The sequence below is a fragment of the Neophocaena asiaeorientalis genome, unplaced genomic scaffold, assembly GCF_003031525.2.
Source record: "Neophocaena asiaeorientalis asiaeorientalis breed wild unplaced genomic scaffold, Neophocaena_asiaeorientalis_V1.1 scaffold129, whole genome shotgun sequence".
NCBI classification, from domain to species: domain Eukaryota; kingdom Metazoa; phylum Chordata; class Mammalia; order Artiodactyla; family Phocoenidae; genus Neophocaena; species Neophocaena asiaeorientalis.
This window is the reverse complement of record NW_020172446.1, coordinates 2,344,893-2,362,381: the sequence shown is the minus strand read 5'-3', so window position 1 is coordinate 2,362,381 and position 17,489 is coordinate 2,344,893. Positions and strand designations below refer to the sequence as shown.

The window sequence follows — 17,489 nt, the reverse complement described above, 5'->3', positions numbered from 1 at the left end:
GGGGGGGAACTTCCCTGGCGGTCCAGTGGTTAAGACTCCACGCTTCCACTGCAGGGGGTGCACATTCGATCCCTGGTCGGGGAACCAAGATCCCACATGCCACGTGGCACGGCCAAAAAAACAACAACAAAAACAAAAACGGCTAACGCCTGGCTTCCACCACAGCCACTTGGATTCATTTGCTCTTGGTGTGACCTGGGCATTGACTTTTTTACGCTCCCCAAGTGAGGCTAGTATGCAGTGCAGTTTTGGAACTGTGGCTTTACTGTTTACTCCTAAAATCAGCGATGTGGGCTGCCTGGGAGGTGGTAGGGAGGGTGGGGGGAGGCATTTGAAACAGAGGGGACTTGTGTATGCTCTCAAGGGTCTGCAGTCACCTGATGTTACCGAGAGTACAGGAAAGGGAAGTTTTCCCTCCTTGTCCTCTCCCGATGCAAGTCAAAGAAGACCTTGTTCCATTTCCTCCTCACCTGCCACCATCTCCTCTTAGATGATTGGATGAGTCAGAGGAAACGAGGTTCTCTCACCATTTTCCCCTCTTATTGGGTTTGTGTGAGTAAGAAAACCCATTGTTTACGTCTGCACAGGTTGACAAAAATAGAGCTCAGCCTTTCTGAACACTCAACCCAGTTCTAGAGTCAGTAAGACCTGGTCCTGCCCCGTCTGCTCCATGTCCAGCCAGACATCACGCAGGACCCCAGCCCCCAGGGCAGACTGCTGAAGGCATCCTGGCCAAAGGACAGCCACCAACCCCGAGGTGTTTGCCAGTGGAAGGGGGCTCATGTTTCTGGGGCTCACGCCTGGTCCAATATCTGCTCCTGGGAGAGCGTGTAGCTGTAGGATGGAAAGTAATGTGCTGTCCAAACCGCAGCTTTCCAGAGGAAGGGATGGTCCCAGATGCCTTCTCTTCCCTGCACAGTGCAGACCCCCTGGACAGGCCCCTGCTGGAGTGGAAGGGCTCTGTTTGTTGCAAGCGGCAGATTGGGAACGACTGGGAGTCGTTGTTTGGCTAATGTCAACACTGGGTAATGCTCAGAGAGCTCTTTCCTGTTACAGTGACGCCCTTTATGCTTAGCCTGGCCTTCCATATGGCCCCAAACACGTACAAAACGTTGCCTCTTTACACCCTCTGATGCTGAGCTAACTCCTGCGTGGTGACAGCAGAAGGAAAGTAGACATAGGTAGATAGCCGGGGTACAGAGAGAATTTACTAATCTCTTCCCTCACCTGGATCACCCAGATGACCATGTGTTTTCCGCCCCCGGAAGTTTCTGGAGGATCGTTAACTCCTGCTTGTCAGCGTTCTGTTGGCTTTTCTCTGGCTTTGGCATTCAGCGTCATGGGAGTATTCTTGTATCAACAATGGCAGAATCAGTTTCCTGACATAAAAAGAATTAATCAGAGGGACTTGCAGTCTAAAAATTACTCTTGGATACATTCCCTGGGAGAGGGTTTCTGATTTTTTTTTAAAAAGCCTTTATTTATTTTAAAAATATTCCTTTATTTTGGCTGTGCCAGGTCTTAGTTGCGGCATGCGGGATCTAGTTCCCCGACCAGGGATCGAACCCAGGCCCCCTGCATTGGGAGAGCGCAGTCCTACCCACTGGACCACCAGGGAAGTCCCGGGTTTCTGATTTTAATGAGATTGTTCTTTCTCTTGATAAGACAAGTCAGACCCCTTAGGAGACTCACAGCACCAGGCAAGCACTGTGAGGGAGTAACCTCCCTGCCACTCCCCACCCCCAGCCTGTCTGACCCCATCAGTAGGAAGGAGAGGGTCCGGCACTGGCAGTCAGGAGACTGAGTTTCAGTCCCTGCTTATCTGGTATCTCACTGTGTGGCTTTGGACAAATTCCCAGCCTTCTCCGAGCCACTGTCTTACCATTCATAGCATGGGGGACAAGTACTTTTGATACTTACCCAGAGAGTCTTCCTAGCTTAACATGGTTAGAGTCTATGACACCTAAAACACAGCCATGCTAAGGGACCAGAGTAGCTAACTCAGGCCCCTCCTTGTCCCAGCCTCGTAGGTGGGGCTGTCTCAGAGACAGAACTATACTGCTTAATAACTGTGTCTCAGGCCCCTCTTGATCAGATGACACTGAGTCCTCCATGTGCCCTAGTCTGGGCTGGAGCCCTTAGTTCCCACATTCCATTTCAGAAACAGTAGTTCCCCACACCCCCTCCCGCCTGCCCCAAAACTATCACTGCTTCCCTGAATACTATGGAAGATGACAGGGCCTCTCCAGAAAGTCAGTGGCCTCAGTTCTCCTGAGAATTCTAAACCTCCTGAGGTTCTAATCCTCCGCCTAGTTCCTCACCAGCTTCTTGCCATATGGTAATTGATAATGGCTACTGTATATTGAGCACCTGCTATGAGCCAGGCCCTGTTCTAAGTATTTTATGGGTCCTGATTATCTTCATCTTCACACCAATCCTAAAGTATGTATCACTATTATCTCCCACTTACAGATGAGGAAACTGAGACACTGGGAATTAAACCTGTCTGGAGTCATCCAGCTACAATGTGGTAAAGCCAAGAAATGACCCTCAGTTCTGGCTCCAGAGCTCTTGCACCTAATCACTGGGTCAGACTGGGGCTCATTCATGCCACGGGGAGTAACTAGCAGCTGGTATTTATTGAGTGCTTGCAGGTCAGGAGGCATTATAATAGCTACTTTTGTTTTTGTTTTGTTTTTTGTTTTGTTTTTGGCTGTGCGGCACATGGATCTTAGTTCCCTGACCAGGGATCAAACCCATGCCTGCTACATTGGCAGCGCGGAGTCTTAACTACTGGACCGCCAGGGAAGTCCCCTAGGCACTTCTTTTATCATTCCATTTACACCTCACAACTGGAAGAGGAAAGGTCTTGTTTCCATTTTATAAAGTTGGAAAACTGAGGCTCTGAAACATTACATGACTTCCCCATGGCAAATTGTAGAACTGGCAGGCTTCAACTCAGTGTGTCCGATGCTAATGTCTTGTGACACTCCTCTCTGTCATGCTACTTTTCAGGACAAATACCTAGAGATGCTCCCCACCCCCACCCCCAGTTTGGGGAAAAATAAAGGGGGACCACTAGCAGCCCCCATCCATGGAGCTCTGGACCGTGTCCATCATGCTCCCCCCTGGTGGGGGTAGGGAAGCCAGGTCTGACTCTCCACTGACCTTCTCTGGGAGAAAGCCAATGATCACCTTAGGTTTCTGCTTCTCTTCCCCGGTTCTGCGTGACCCTGTCGCGTGACCTGCTTTCTGGAGCCCCACACTGCTTAGGGGCAACATGAGATGCGGAAGGGTAAAGGGGAAGCCGAGATAGAAACCCTGAATTCAGCCCCACCCTAAAACCTCACCTAAGGCAGCTGAGCTAAGGCCTTAGGTTGGAGCTGGGAAGGCAGAAAGAGCAGGCCCAGGGTGCATGGGCTCATTCACACACCACACCTTTGATGAATGCCTAAGATCAAGTGTACCCACTGGGCCAGGGTGCAAAACAACCCATGAGGTAGACTGTGCCGTTCCCATTTTACAGATGAAGACACTGAGTCTGAGACGTTATATGACTTGTCCTAAGACTGACAGCTGGCAAATAGGATTCAAACCCAGGTCTGTCCGATTCCAAAGCCAGTGCTCTTTCTGGTACGCCACAGCGCTCCTGGGTGTTTAGGGACTGTGGGGGTGGACACAAACTAGGGTGAGAAACAACAGCCTGTGGCCTGCGCACATAGATCTCTGAACTGCAGGGCATAAGCAGGGAGGAGAGGGCCAGCTGTGATGGAGTTTCCACCTCACCCACACTACCCCAGCCTCCCCCGCAACATGTAGCCCTTGCCAGGAGGCCCCCCTCTGACTAATACTGTCCTTTTTGGAGAGTCCCCAGCAGGTCTGGGAACCCCAGTGGGATGCTTTGCCTCAGAGACAGGCCCTGGTAAACAGAAAGGTAGCTGGGAATTTATTTGCAAGGGAGATACTGGGGAGAAGGAAGTTGAGAGCAGAGAGCCAGAGACAAGGGGGCTGAAAAGCTGTGTGTGTGTGTGTGTGTGTGTGTGTGTGTGTGTGTGTGTGTGTGTGAATTGGTGTTGTACGAAAGGGCCCTGCCCATACCAAAATGCCACCTTGTTGGTCAGTGAGGACTCAAGGACAGCAAAGGTGGCTTCATACGAGCCTGAACCAGACAATTAGGAAGATAAATCCGCTCCGTCCTCCCCCAGTTACACAATACAACGTCAAGTCAAAGGGAAACCACACTTGCAAAATTTGCTGGTTTACAGTTTTCCTTCTTTTAATCCGGAGCATAATGAAGAGTTATGAGGGGGCACATTTTGGACTTAAATTATATTTACTAGGATCCAGCAGAAGGAGTCCGTTCCTTCTTTTGTTTTTTAGTTCTTGTTGCCGCTTGGTTCTTTGTATTCCCCTACTGGTTATAAAGACAGTTTTGACTTTACACGAAAAGATTGGGAAAGTTGTGGGTGGGATTCAGGATGAGAATCAATTTAGGAGTCACCAGACTCAGGCTGCTGGTGGTGGCGGGCTGTTGGCAGGTCTTCGTTCGCGTCCGCAGATGTGAACCAGGAAGCGGGGACAGCAAACTGAGAGTAGCCTGGAACGGGCAGCGGCGGCCACAGCGCCCGCCCGAGAGGCGCTCGAATTTACAAACTTCGTCTCCCGTAATCCCAAGGTCCCGGCCGCCCAAATCCCTGCGGCAGTAAGCTTGCTGCGCGGGCTCGACAGGGACCCTGGCGAGCTCCACCTCCGGAGGCGCCCCCTGGGGCCCGGTGAGGGGTGCAGTGGCCTGGGCCCGCCCCGCGGCCACGCGGCCAATGGTCGGCGCCGCCCCAGCCACCTGCCCCTACCTTAGGGGGCGGGGTTACCTGGGCCCCGCCCCCCGCGGCTCGGATTCCCTGGCCGCGCTTCCTCCTCCTCTAGCCCCGCCCCCAGCGCGAGGCCCCGCCCCTTCGAACCCTGAGCCCGGGCGCCTTGTGATGTCACGGCAGCTTTGATACAAAGAGCCCTTCGGCCCACGCGGGTCTCCCGGCAACGGGCGCGGGTGGGGGCGGGGCCGGCGCCTTCAACTGGTGCCGAACCCGGCAAGCAGCCGCGGCTCGAACCGGACTGTTTCTGCGTCCTCCGCTCGGCCGGCCGCATCCCCGTCGGCCCCGCCGACCCGCGCCCGCCCACTTCTCGCCCTTCGGCAGCACACCGACCCGCGGCCGGACTGGGGATGCGCACCCCGCCGGTCCCCGGGGGCCAGGTAAGCGGCGGCCGGGAGGCTCGGGATCGCGGGGCTCCGGCGACACGCACCTGGCCCGGCCCGCGGCCCCGCCACCGGGGAAGTTGCCGGAGCTCGGAACTTCGCCCGCCCCGGCAGGGTCCGCCCTGTCGGCCCTGGCCGGGGAGGTTGGGTTACCTGCCCCCGGCTTGCTGGGCCACAGCGGGGAAGTCGCCCCCCCGCCTCCTCCCCCTCCGACCCTCTGCCGGCGCCCAGGTGCGAGGTTGGGCAGCACTAGCCCTGGGGCGCGGGGAGACGAGGCCAATTCTCTCCTCGGCGCCGTTTCAGAAAGTGTTTTTAGGGGGACCCAGTTGGCCGGGAAAGAGGCTCGTTTGCCCGGACGCCTCCCTTGGGACATCCCGCGTCCTCGCGTCCCACCTCGGCTCCCAGCGTGCCTAACCCTCCGGGACCAGTGTTGCCCCAGCTCCCTTCCCTTGGTCCCGCCGAGTCCCGAAGCGGGCTCTGCACGGCCGAAGATTTCCCGTAGCTTTTGGAGGCAGCACCGTTCCCGGGCTTCCCTCGTTTCCGAGGGTCCCTGCCAGGCAAGAGGGAGGACCAGCCTAGTTCGGGGTCTGGGGACAGGGCCCTGCTCCTTCCCAGCCGAGAGGCTGCGGAGGCCGGAGGTGCGCGCGGGTTCCCAGCTCGTAGCTCTCTGGGCCGCAAGAGCCGGCAAGTCCGCCCCGGTAGTAGTTGCTGTTGTCACAGCCGCTTCTCTGCGGGCGACAAGCGTCTCTGAGGTCTTAGGGGAGCAGCCTCTGGAGAACAGTGTGTGTGCTGCAGGAACCCTCCCCAGCCCCAGACTTTATTTCTTCTCATCCGTGCACGCTCCAGTGTTCGTCTTTCCACATTTCCCCTTCTTGCTAGCCCTGCTCTCCCACAGATGGCTGGAGGTGACACATCTTTCAGCCCCGAGGGACATGCCAGTGTTCCTTGACTGATGGATAGGCCGCCTCCTCAAAGGAGTGTAAGGGGGCCGAGTTCCTGCACTCAGCCTATAGGACTTAGGTGGGAGCCCTCTGGTCTGATTTCTGTGGATCCACCAAACCTCTGGCTTCCCTGCCTGGAGGCGGGTGCTAATCGCAGGGGCTCCTGGGAAGGGGCACCCCCAGGTCCTTTCCCTGGTGCAGTGTGGTTACAGTGATTGCCAGGGGGCGGGGTGAGGGTACCAGCTGTGTGTGTCTCAGACCTCTGCAGTAGAGTTCTCTGTCTCTCTCTCTCCCTCCCTCCCTCCCTGTAACTGTGTAACCCAGCCTTTGTGGAGTCCTTGAGTCACTGCCATTGACTGGGGTCTTGCCACCCACCTGGCACCAGCTTACTCAGATAGACTGGCCCAAACCTTACCCTGCTGGCCTGGCGTTCGTGAAATGCTGATTACGTGCCCAAGGGCTATGACATGCAGATACTTCCCTCCCCTCAAGGTGTTTGAAGGCTGGTGGGAGACTGATAAACTGGGTCTAATCGCTCCCTGCCCAACACTGTCTCCCCAGCCCTCAGGCAAAGTTGATCTGGGTTGTCTCTGAGGTCCCCATGACTAGGCGTGAGTGTCCCCCTGTGGGATTCTTGAGTAGCAGGCAGTTGCTTGGGCACATGCTTGCTGGGGAACAGCTTTGTAATTTTGTGACTCCGGCTTTGCTGGAGGGGTGGGGTGGATGACTAAGGCGGGCTGGAGATAAGACAGTGCTCAGGGGAGGGACCGGACTAAGCAGGCCAGGTGAGCAGGCAGGAGGCGAGACCTTTGCCCCAAGGAAGACCAGTGAGAGAGACTATCCGGAGCCTGTGCACAGAAAGGACTTTCAGTCTAGCAAGGGCAGGAAGGAGGAGAAATTAGGGTGCCTGGAGCAGCCTGCACTGGGGAGGCACTGGGCTGCAGCTTGAGAGCTTGCTGGTGGGTGTTCTCCTGGCCCCCACTCTCCTTCCCTGCTGGCCTCTCTTCAGAGCATTTGGACCCTCCCCAAAGCACACTGGCCCCTTCATGGCCTCTCCTAGCCCCCTCCCCTCCTGGTGGGTCCAGCTACCCTCACACCCAGGGCTGTCTCTTCAGCTGCTTACGGGGGCCTTCACGGCTCTCACCTTCCAGCACCCTCCCCACCCCACATCAGAGTGGCTGGAAACTTCCTTTCCTAGGGCTGCGTTCTCTCCTCTGAGGTGGCCTGTTACGCCAAGGGATGTTTTCACAGCTGATTCTGCTCTAAGGGGCTTCACAGTTTCACTTCACTTCTCATATTTTAGGTGTGGATAGGGAGGAGGCGCAGGGGAGCAGGGGGGAGGCTCCCAATAAATAGCAGGTGAGCAAGTCCTGGAAGCAGGCACCTCAGGGACTCAGGACCTTAGGCGGGGGAGGGACAGCCTGGGCAGATGGAGCCCACCCTCTGGCCCTGTGCCCTGGCCCTGTGCCCTGTCCCTGTCCCCCGGCGCAAGGCTTATTGCCTTTGGAAGAGGAAGCATCTGTCTGATCTGCCTGCTGTCCGGTGTTGGCAGTGGGCACAGTGCCCTGGTCTTGCTGGGCGTGCAGGATCCCTGGGGTTGGGCTGGGGTCCTCTGTGTCTTGACTCAACACCTGAGCGTTGATGGCATCAAGTCATTGGCCCCTCGAATGAGGAGGACTGCTCGGGTCTTCCTACTGCCCAGTCCTGCAGCTGGATAATGTGCCCACGGCCAGCCGGGCATGGGACAGGCGTGTGGACTGGGCACATCCACCTGGCATCCTTCTGGACGTTGTGTGAACGTGTCTCCTGGCTGTGGTACACAGTCCCCTCCATCAGGTGGCTTCCAGGGCACAGATCCTTCCCCATGTCTGTTCACCCAGCCCCCACCAGGCACATTGCCCAGTATAGGCAATTCATTCAGCAGTATTTGAGCGTCTAATTCGTGTTGGATTCTGTGCCGGGCACTGGAGACACAGCCGTGAACCCAACCGGCAGCAATGCCTGCCTTCACGGAGCTCGCATGGTAGCACAGGGCAGGCAAGCAGGTAAAACCTGCAGCGTGAGAGGCGGCAGGAGAGAACGCGGGGTCCTGGGGAGCGCTGGGCGAGGAGTTGTGGTTTTAAACGGAGTTGGCAGGGCAGTCCTCGCTGAAAAGGTGGCCTCTGACAAAAGAGGCCCAGGCAGGGGAAGCAGCAACCGCAAAGGCCCTGAGGTGGGGCCGCGGCCGGCGAGGTGCATCCACAGACCTGCAGGGAGGCCGCTGTGATTGGAGAGTGAGCCAGGGGACGGGACAGAGAGGCCAGGGGGCGCCTGATGCTGCTAGGCAACAGCCGGAATCCCAGGAGGAGAACGGTAGCAAGGCTGAGATTAGAAATTCCCGGGCACAGAATGCATTTCAGTGCTCTGTCGTCTTTAGACCCTTGCTGTTGAGGGGTTTGGGCCCGAAGGTGTTCCTTGGGGAGAGGTGCCTGCATGTGGCCATTGCTGCATGGACTTCCTGCCCTTAGCGCGGGTCGGGTCAGATGAGCCTGTCTGAGTGGATATGGAAACCGTCCTTGCCAGACGGTTGATACGAGCCAAAACCACCGGGGTGCTGTCCGTACAGCTGTCTAAGCAGGCAGATCACGGTCGGGGCTGTCCCCGTCCCCACGGGCCAGTGCTATGGGGGTGCAGCAGGTGCAGCACTCAAGACTCACGAGGTAGCAGGCAGCCCCCACTGGTCCGCGCTCTGGCCAGCCACTCCCAGGGCTCTGCTTCCTCGTCTCCTTCTTGGGCTCCCTCTTTACTCCCTCTACTCATGGCCAGGTGGCAGCTCAATTCTGTGCCCCGGTCTCCTTAGGAGCCCAGCCGAGGTGCTGATGCACCTGATCTCTGTATAGCTGGCGGCCCCAAGCGTGTGTGTGTGTGTGTGTGTGTGTAGTGGAAGGAGAGAATAGGCATCCAGAAATCAGTGCCTCCTCCGAGGGGCACGTGGAGGTCTGAGGAGGTAGCTCGGTGGTCCAGAGCCGGGGGCTCCGGGTGACCTCAGCCCAGCTTCATCTGGCAGGCCGACTTTTCTACCCCCGCTTCTTGACTTCCTTCAGGAAAGGGGAAGTTGCCCGACTCTTGGGCATTGTTTTCATTGATTCAACCTGCTTCATCTTCCCAGACTAGTGGGTTCTTTCCCAGCAATGTAAACACGACTCAAACGAAAGCAAAGCTCCGTAGCAGTTATTATTAATATCTGAGGCTCTGCTCGTGGGCGCTTTTCTCTTGTAAGGGATCCAGAAGAGGAAGGCCTGAGCAGAGCTGGAGTGTGGGAGAGCGGGTGGGAACCCTCTCGCTCTTGAGTCATCTTTTGTCACCCCGACCCTCCTGCGCTCTGCAGGCCTAATTACCATAAAAAGGGGTCTCACGTGTGTCACGTGGCCAGTGCTGTTTGCAGTGGACCCGGGGTAAGAGAGCTGAGAGGGCTCTGCTCTCAGTACCAGACTTCAGTCTCCCTGTTAGGATAGGAGAGACACAGGAGCAAGTTTCTCCTTCCTGCACACCGGTTTTCCTGGGAGAAACACCTGCCTCAAAACACAGGTGCTGGGCTTCCCTCGTGACGCAGTGGTTGAGAGTCCGCCTGCCAATGCAGGGGACACGGGTTCGTGCCCCGGACTGGGAAGATCCCACATGCCGTGGAGTGGCTGGGCCCGTGAGCCATGGCCGCTGAGCCTGTGCGTCCGGAGCCTGTGCTCCGCAACGGGAGAGGCCACAACAGTGAGGGGCCTGCGTACCGCAAAAAGAAAAAAAAAAAAAAACACAGGTGCCTTCATCTCGTGCTCGGTAACCCAATGCCTGTTTTCTTAAAATAGAAAAAAAGTGTCAGAGCCAGGAAGCACCTGGGTCTAGGTCCTGGCCCTGCCGCTTGCTAGCTGTGGGACTTTGGGCAAGCTACCTCGCCTTCCTGAGCCTCAGTTTCCCCACTCCCAGAATGAGAGTGATAATAGTATCCACCTCACAGGGTGATGATGCAGGTATAATGAGCTGCTGTGACCTAGAATACCCGGAGCGGGTTCTGACACTTGCTTGGCTGAGGCCTGGTGGACGGTTAGGTAGCTAGAAGCAGGATAGTGTGGTCCCTGAGAGCCTGGGCTCCGGAGTCGGGCTGTCTGGGTTCAGGTCCTGGTTCTGCCAGTTGCTGTGTGTGGAATCTTAGGCAAATCATTTAACCTGTCTCTGCCTCTGTTTCCTTGTCTGTGAAAAGAGGATCATGCCCTTACCTCTCTCATCAGGTTGTTACGTGGATCAAACACGTAAACGTATGAAAAGCACTTAAGACAATGCTTGGCTTACAAGCGAGCTGTTATTTTTAGTTCCTTCAGGCTTCTGCTGGTTTGATTCTTGTGACTGATGACCTTAGCTCCTAACAGAAGTTCTCGCAGGGAAGATGTCGGCCCCCAAACGGGAAGGTGGCAGGGGAAAAACTCGGCTACCCGAGGACGGGAGGAGCAAGATTCCACTTCCTCAGCTTCTGTGCTTTTAAAGAAACCAACTTGGCCTTTGCAGATGCAGACTCTGCGGCTGGGTGAAGTGACTGGCGCCTGCCCGAGAGGCAGTCTGTGAATGAGATGCAAAGCACGTTCCCAGGTGACGGCCGTCTCCCCGGGGCTTGGTGTGGAACTGTGCCGGGTCCTTCCTCCCAGAGGCCGCCTGCTCTGCCGGCCGTGGCCCCTCTACCCAGGAGAGTGGGTCCGCACCTCTGCCCACTGCCCTTCGCCTCCAGCCGGGACCTGCCTCTCTGTCCACCTGTGCTCAGCTGGAAAAGCCAGCTTGGAGCAGGGCTGCCCGTCTGCCACTGCCAACACAGTCCCTGCCTTATTGAAGCACTGTGGGTCTGGCTGGCTGCAGGCCCCAGGAGATCTGGAGAGGGGCCACGTAGAAAGGTGTGGGCTCTGCAGCCACCCGGCCATGTCGAGTGACTGCCCTTGGTAGTTTTCCAAGGAGCAGACCTGCCTGTCTGTCTCGCTTGGCTGCTCAGAGGTCTGCAGCTCCACTGAGGCGAGGCTGGCCGGGCTGACTGGTCAGGTGGGTGGTGGTGAGGACAGCCTCTGGCTGACAGTGTTGAGTAACCTTGAATTGATGGCCTCCTGGTGAAATGAGGGTTCTTGTTGACAAGGCAGGTCTGGCCAGCACATTGTTGTGTGATTATCTGCAAGAGTTATTAGCAAAGAAGGAGCCCACAGCAGCAGGTGTGTGTGTGTGCGCGGACGTGCGTGCACGGGGTTGTCATTACCCTTCGGTGTACGCGCGCGCACACACAGTCGAAGGAACTGACTGAATCCCTGTTCCCCACCAATAGTCACACTGTATTTTATAGATTCTAAGACATAACTTTTTCCTCACATTTTAACATCTCAGATTGCTATGTGTCATACATCTGCTGGTATGTTATAATTTAACTGACAGCGCCGTTTCTTGGTACACTCGAAATAACAGCGCATCTTAAAATCAAAGACATCTTGGACTTGATGAAACACAGAAACTAGGTAACCACTAGAGAATTTACGTAATTTGCCCAGTTTCTTTGAGGAAGGAAGTAGAGCCACCTTGTAGTGGTGGGAGGATTTATAAAGCAACACTCTGATGTGGTTCAAGGGAATGAGCTTGGATACTGGGCAGACCTGGGCTCAGTTTCCAGCTTTACAGCTCAGAAGCTGTGTCACCTTGGGAAAGTAGAGCAACCTCTCTGAGCCTTGGGTTGTTCCTCTACCAGATGCGGGTCATGGCTCCACAGTCATCAGGATTGTGTGCGAGGCACCTTTCCCTGTTTCTCTCTTGCTGGGTACTGTCTGAGGTCATACTGCTCCCTTCCACCTGGGTTGAAAGGGAAAATGAAGGCAGGGAGTGGGTCCTTGGCCTTCCCAAGGTAGCAGAGGGAAACTGGCCTTCATATCTTGGCTTCCTGACTCAGTTGACAAGCCTTAAACATCATCTTTTCCTTCCTTCCCTCCTCCTCTCACTTTGTCTGAGTTTTCATTTTCACATGTTTCCCTTTAGCAATTGTCTTTCAAATCTCTCTCCTCTCCCTTTCTGTAAAATCTTCCCACATGTAGCCTCTTTGAAGCTCCCTGTGGTGGGAAAGGGGAGGGGGCTATGCCCTGTGGCCAGGGTGGCACAAGCCCCAGGAGCCTCAGCTGACAGTAGTCAGTGGTCTAGTGTGCTGTGGTCCCTGCAACCTTCAGCTCAAGTCCAAGTTCTGGTGCCACCAGCCCAGCTAATTCCTGTGCCCGTGGCCTGCAGGGCTCAGCCTGAGAGGCTGCTCCAATGCTGAGTGTTGGACCCTGCCATCTCCAAGTGTGTTCAGCATTCCTGCACCTTCCTTGCTGTATTGAAATCAGACCTTGTTCAAACCCTAGTCCAGCTAGCTCTGTGACCTTTTCAAATTGGTTAACCTCTCTGAGCCCCAGTTTTCGCATCTGCACGATGGCTTGACGCACAGAAACACCCAGCACATGCTAGGTGCCTAATAGATGCATTCTTTCCTGGTCTTCCTCAAATGTTTAAGACCACCCTGTGTTTCTTTAGCTGGGTGCCAAGGGCTCAGGGAGTGCCAGCTGACAGTGTCGCTCCAAGCAAATGCCCTGAGACAGATGGAGGAGTTCAGGGCAGGGAATAGCACGGGTGAAGGCATGGGGACCTGCCTGTATAAGCGGGATGTGGTGGGTGGCCTGACTGGGCTGCAGGGGGAGCGAATGGGGTGAGCAGTCAGTGCCTTGGCACCTGTGGGGGGTGAGATTGACAAGGGGGGCTGCTCCCTAAGGGAGGAGCAGGGCTGGGGGAGCCGCAGGCTGAAGGCTCAGTGAGAGATGGTGGCTGGAGGGAGACCCTTCAGAGTGGGCAGTGATCTTAAAGCTTATTTTTGTCAGAGGTCTCCTCTCTGCCTCTCAAGATGCTGATGAAAGCCAGTAGCCCTACTTCCTTAGTTTTGTGTATAGTGTCGGGTTGGCAGCCCAATTTTTTTTTTTAATACATGTATTTAATTTATTTATTTACTTTTGGCTCCGTTGGGGCTTCGTTGCTGCGTGTGGGCTTTCTCTAGTTGTGTTGAGCAGGGGTTGCTCTGTGTTCTGGTGTGTGGGCTTCTCATTGCGGTGGCTTCTCTTGTTGCGGAGCACGGGCTCTAGGCGCGCAGGCTTCAGTAGTTGCGGCACGCGGGCTCAGTAGTTGTGGCTCGTGGGCTCTAGAGCGCAGGCTCAGTAGTTGTGGCGCACGGGCTTAGTTGCTCCGCGGCATGTGGGATCTTCCCGGATCAGGGCTCGAACCTGTGTCCCCTGCATTGGCAGGCGGATTCTTAACCACTGAGCCACCAGGGAAGCCCTCGCAGCCCCCCCTTTGATGAGGTGGTGTTGGGTCTCTGGCATAAAGGTGGACCTCTGTCCTTTGGGTGTGCCAAGGGGTGTAATGAATTAAACCAGCCCTAAGAGAAACAGAGCTGCAGGTGGGGCAGAACCTTCCTTCTAAGAGCCTATAATACCTGGTGCAGTGGCCCCTGTGGGACCCCCAGGAGGCAAGGCTACCACACAGCTCCTGGCTGGGGACAGGGGGAGCCAGTGGGTTAGCTGTGCCAAGGCTGGGATGGAAAAGCTTCCCCCTTCTCTCCTTAAAATGGTACATGAGGGGCGGGGGAGGTGAGGATGAGGACCCAGCCTGGCGTGTGCCTCCTTACCCGGCGCCCCAGGGAGAGTCACAGGCAGAGACAGGGCTCACCGGAGGGAGGGTGCCCAGAGATGGCTGGAGGGCTCTAGAAGCTCAGTTCTGGGCCTGGGGGTGAGGGGCATAGGTGGAGGGTGGATGGAGGGCGTTGGCCTCCCAGATACAGTGACTTTCTAACTGGGGCTTGTTTAGGGACAGGCATGTGTGACCCAGGGAGGAATTGTGTTTCACGCATAAGGGATATCACGTGCCAGGCCTTGGGGGCTGGGGGGTGAAGCTGGACAGGAGCTTGGGGTCGTGTCCTGAGGCCGAGACTGCCGCGGGGCCTGTGTGTGCTGCCTGCAGAGTCAGGACCTGGTTCCATGGCCAGTGGGGAGCCCACAGGCTCTTTGAGGGGGTCTTGAGGGACTTCAGTACTCTAGGACTCCCTGGGGGCCTCCTGCCTCTGAGCCCCAAGCTATGGCTGCTGGCGGGACCTAGTGCTCTCCCCGTCCCCACTGCGGGGGGCACCTGGGAAGGGACCTGAGCCCTGGCCAGCTGTGCGCTGGTGGCCCCAGTGCAGGGCTGCATCCCTGGAACCGGCAGCTTGGATAGCTGGACCTGGCAAAGGCTGCAGGACAAAAAGGGACACCTCGACTGAGCCTGCCGGGAGCACTGCCGGGGACTCTGGGCTGATGGAAGGTGCCGGAAGGTTATAAAAGCAGAGAGCCTGGCAGGGGGGCTCTGTGGGGTGTGGAGGAGGAGAGTCGCCGCCGTGTCATTGGCCTGCCTGATCCCACCCTGTCCACTCCAGGAGGACGGGTTAGAAGGAGCCTTGGCCGTCAGCTGTGGGTAAACCCTGGCACCTGCTTGGCCTTGCAGGGCCCGAGGCTTCCTGTGGCAGAGGGGGGCTGGGGTGGGCACCCAGCCTAGCTCTGGACTGTCAGCTTGGCCCAGGTGTGCCCCCTAGGAGGTTATATCACATCGTTTGAGGGTGCCCTGCTGAAGGAGTGCGGCTGGGCCCACCTGTTGGGCTCTCGGGGGCGGAGGACTGGCCCCTGATATCCCTTCCCCAGCCTTCACTTTAAACTCCTCTTATCAGGATGGTAACACAGGGAGCCCCCAAGACAAGCCCCACAGACTCTTGGCTGTGTGAGTAATTAAGCCCTCACTTCAGACGGCCACATCTTTCAAAGCTGTAATTTGTAGCCCCAAATAGTTGCCTGTTCAGAGAGCCAGGAGAGCCCTTGATGGGCCCCCCTTTCAATGTGCGGCCTGTGGATTCGCTTTTGACGTTTGAGTTGCTCTCCACCTGGCCCGTGGTTTCCTCAGGAAGAGCCGTAGATATGATGGCTGGTGGGAACTGGGGCTTCCCAGAGGGTACTCGGGGAATCTTTTTTTGAGAATTTAGAGGGGGCAATGGAAGTTAAGGTTCCTGATTCAGGTTCCCATGGCTCCACCTTTCTGTGTGATGACAAGTGGGCGTGGACAGAAAAATCACAGACAGCATCACTTCAGGGCAGAGTGGATTAAATTCTCTGGACACAGGGTCCTCATCTGTAGGGAGGAGACAGTACTTACTTGCAGGATTTTTAGGGGAGGAAAACGAGACCCTCCCCAGTGAAGCACGGGGCAGACGCTGGCCGTGTGGTCAGCGCTCCCGTGTGTTACCTTCCTTTCCTGGCTTCCTCTCAGGTGTGGCTCCACCTGGCCTCTTGCAGACAGATCTTGCGTGTGGATTCGGGGAGGTGGATGGGGGGTACTCGGCCAACAGGAAACACCTCCCTTGACCTGCAGCCTCTCCGGGCTGACATGCCTGGAATTCTTGGGGCTGGCTGCTGGGTTTGGTTTCCAGATGTGGAAGCAGTTTAAGTTTTGTTTTCATAATCCCCAACAGTTTGCCTCCAAAAGTCCATGTTCTCTTTTGAAAATCAAGACCTTTGGCTCTACTTCAGGGGCAGTGGGGGAGACTAGCTGGCCTGTTGGAATCCTTTGTGTTCGGGGGTAGATTCACCAGGGCACTCAGATCTGGGACCCTGGGCTTCGTTGGGACGGTTAGACCCCATCAAGGGCTTGATGCCCGTGGGAGCAAAAGTGGACCCTGGGGCCACCTCCCCCGTGGGTTTTCCTTGGAGGTGGGTCACTTAGCCAAATTCAGCTGCAGTATCTACCTGGCCTCTTGGTCACCATCACTGACCCTACACAGCCAGCCTTGGGGCGGGGGAGGGGACTCTGGTTCTGGCAGTGTCAGGGGGAGGCTGGCATCACAGCCGAGGAGGGTGCCCACGTGTCCCAGGAGTGGTAGATCGCCCTCCTTCCTAAATTGACCACAACAGAGGGAAGAAGTCTGCCCTAGATTTCAAGTAGCCAGAAATACTGCCTGGCATGGAGAAACTGGTAATATCTTGCTCAATTACTAGGCACTGCTGGCCACAGAGGTGGCCTGGCCCAGGGTTAGAGGCTCTGTGGTTCCGGGGCTAACTGCTGATCTCTCGTCAACCAGCCACTATTTAGGCAAAATAACTTTTATATTTGTACTGTAACTACACCGTGTACAGCTCTGGGCAAACAAGAATTGGCTTTGCAATTTTAAGTGCCCGTGATTGAACTACACACACGCATCTCTATAACGAAACTATAATACCTATGCTATTGAGAGAACACAAGAAATGGAAATAATTTACTTAGATCCGTGTATAAAGTGCCTATGAAACATTGTCCTGAAAATCATAGATCCACCAGGCTTCAGTGTCAGCAAGATACAGTCTCTTTAGAAGCAGCGAAATCTCAAAATGATCATGGAAGGGAAGCCAACAATTCCTTTGACCAAAAAAAAAAAATCCCAAGTTTCTTGACAAGGTTCTGGAGATTCAATAGTTAGTTCTCTATGGAGGTTGAATTGAATTGACCTTGAAGGAATTTGCTCTTATTATCCGGGTGGGAAGGTGGGTGGAAAACACAGACCTAGCTGAGGGGTCTCCACACAGCCTTCCTAGAGAAGGAGGAAAGAGTATTAGTTTGCTAGGGCTACCCTAACAGTACTCCCTGGTCGTGTGTGCGTGCCTGTGTCTGTCCACGTCGTAATTTCCCAATAAGGACGCTGGTCACACTGGATTAGGGCCACCCTTATAACCTCATTTTAATTTAATTACCTCTTTGAAGACCCTGTCTCCAAACACAGTTACATTCTAAGAGACTGCTGGTTGGGGGGCGAGGGGGACACAATTCTGCCCATAACAGAAAGGTTCTCCGGAATCATCCCCCGAGGGGGGAGGGGGAGGGGAGCGGAGCCTGGCACCCAGGGAGAGCCCAAGAGGAGGGGAGGTAGCTCTGCCTTCAGGCAAAGGCCCGCCACTGATGAGGGGCCCTTCACATTCTTACAGCTTGAGCCGCCCCTGCCTCTTGATCTAGTCATTTGTAACCTAGGCTGCTCACCCTTCAGCTCTCATCCTCAAGCGCTGGTTTTACCCAAGGATGTTGTGCTGGTCCTCTGAGCTCCCTCTTTCCGCTGACTCTACCTTTAGGATAGCATTTTTTATTATATTTTATTTTTTTGTGGTACGCGGGCCTCTCACTGTTGTGGCCTCTCCCGTTGCGGAGCACAGGCTCCGGACGCGCAGGCTCAGCGGCCATGGCTC

At 55.8% G+C, this 17,489-nt stretch overlaps 1 protein-coding gene across 5 annotated transcripts in view; it reads left to right on the top strand.

Annotated features, from left to right (window-relative positions):
- RAB11FIP4 (RAB11 family interacting protein 4) overlaps positions 1-17,489 on the top strand; it is a 76,598-nt gene that overhangs the window by 34,487 nt on the left and 24,622 nt on the right. For 2 of the 5 annotated variants that reach the window (XM_024736794.1, XM_024736784.1), the window contains exon 1: positions 4,990-5,248. The exons of the other annotated variants lie outside the window; for them this stretch is intronic. In XM_024736794.1, the coding sequence (XP_024592562.1) occupies positions 5,219-5,248 (30 nt within the window). In that variant the 5' untranslated portion in view covers positions 4,990-5,218. Of the gene's footprint in view, positions 1-4,989; positions 5,249-17,489 lie in introns of those variants that run through there. 5 annotated transcript variants of the gene reach the window in all.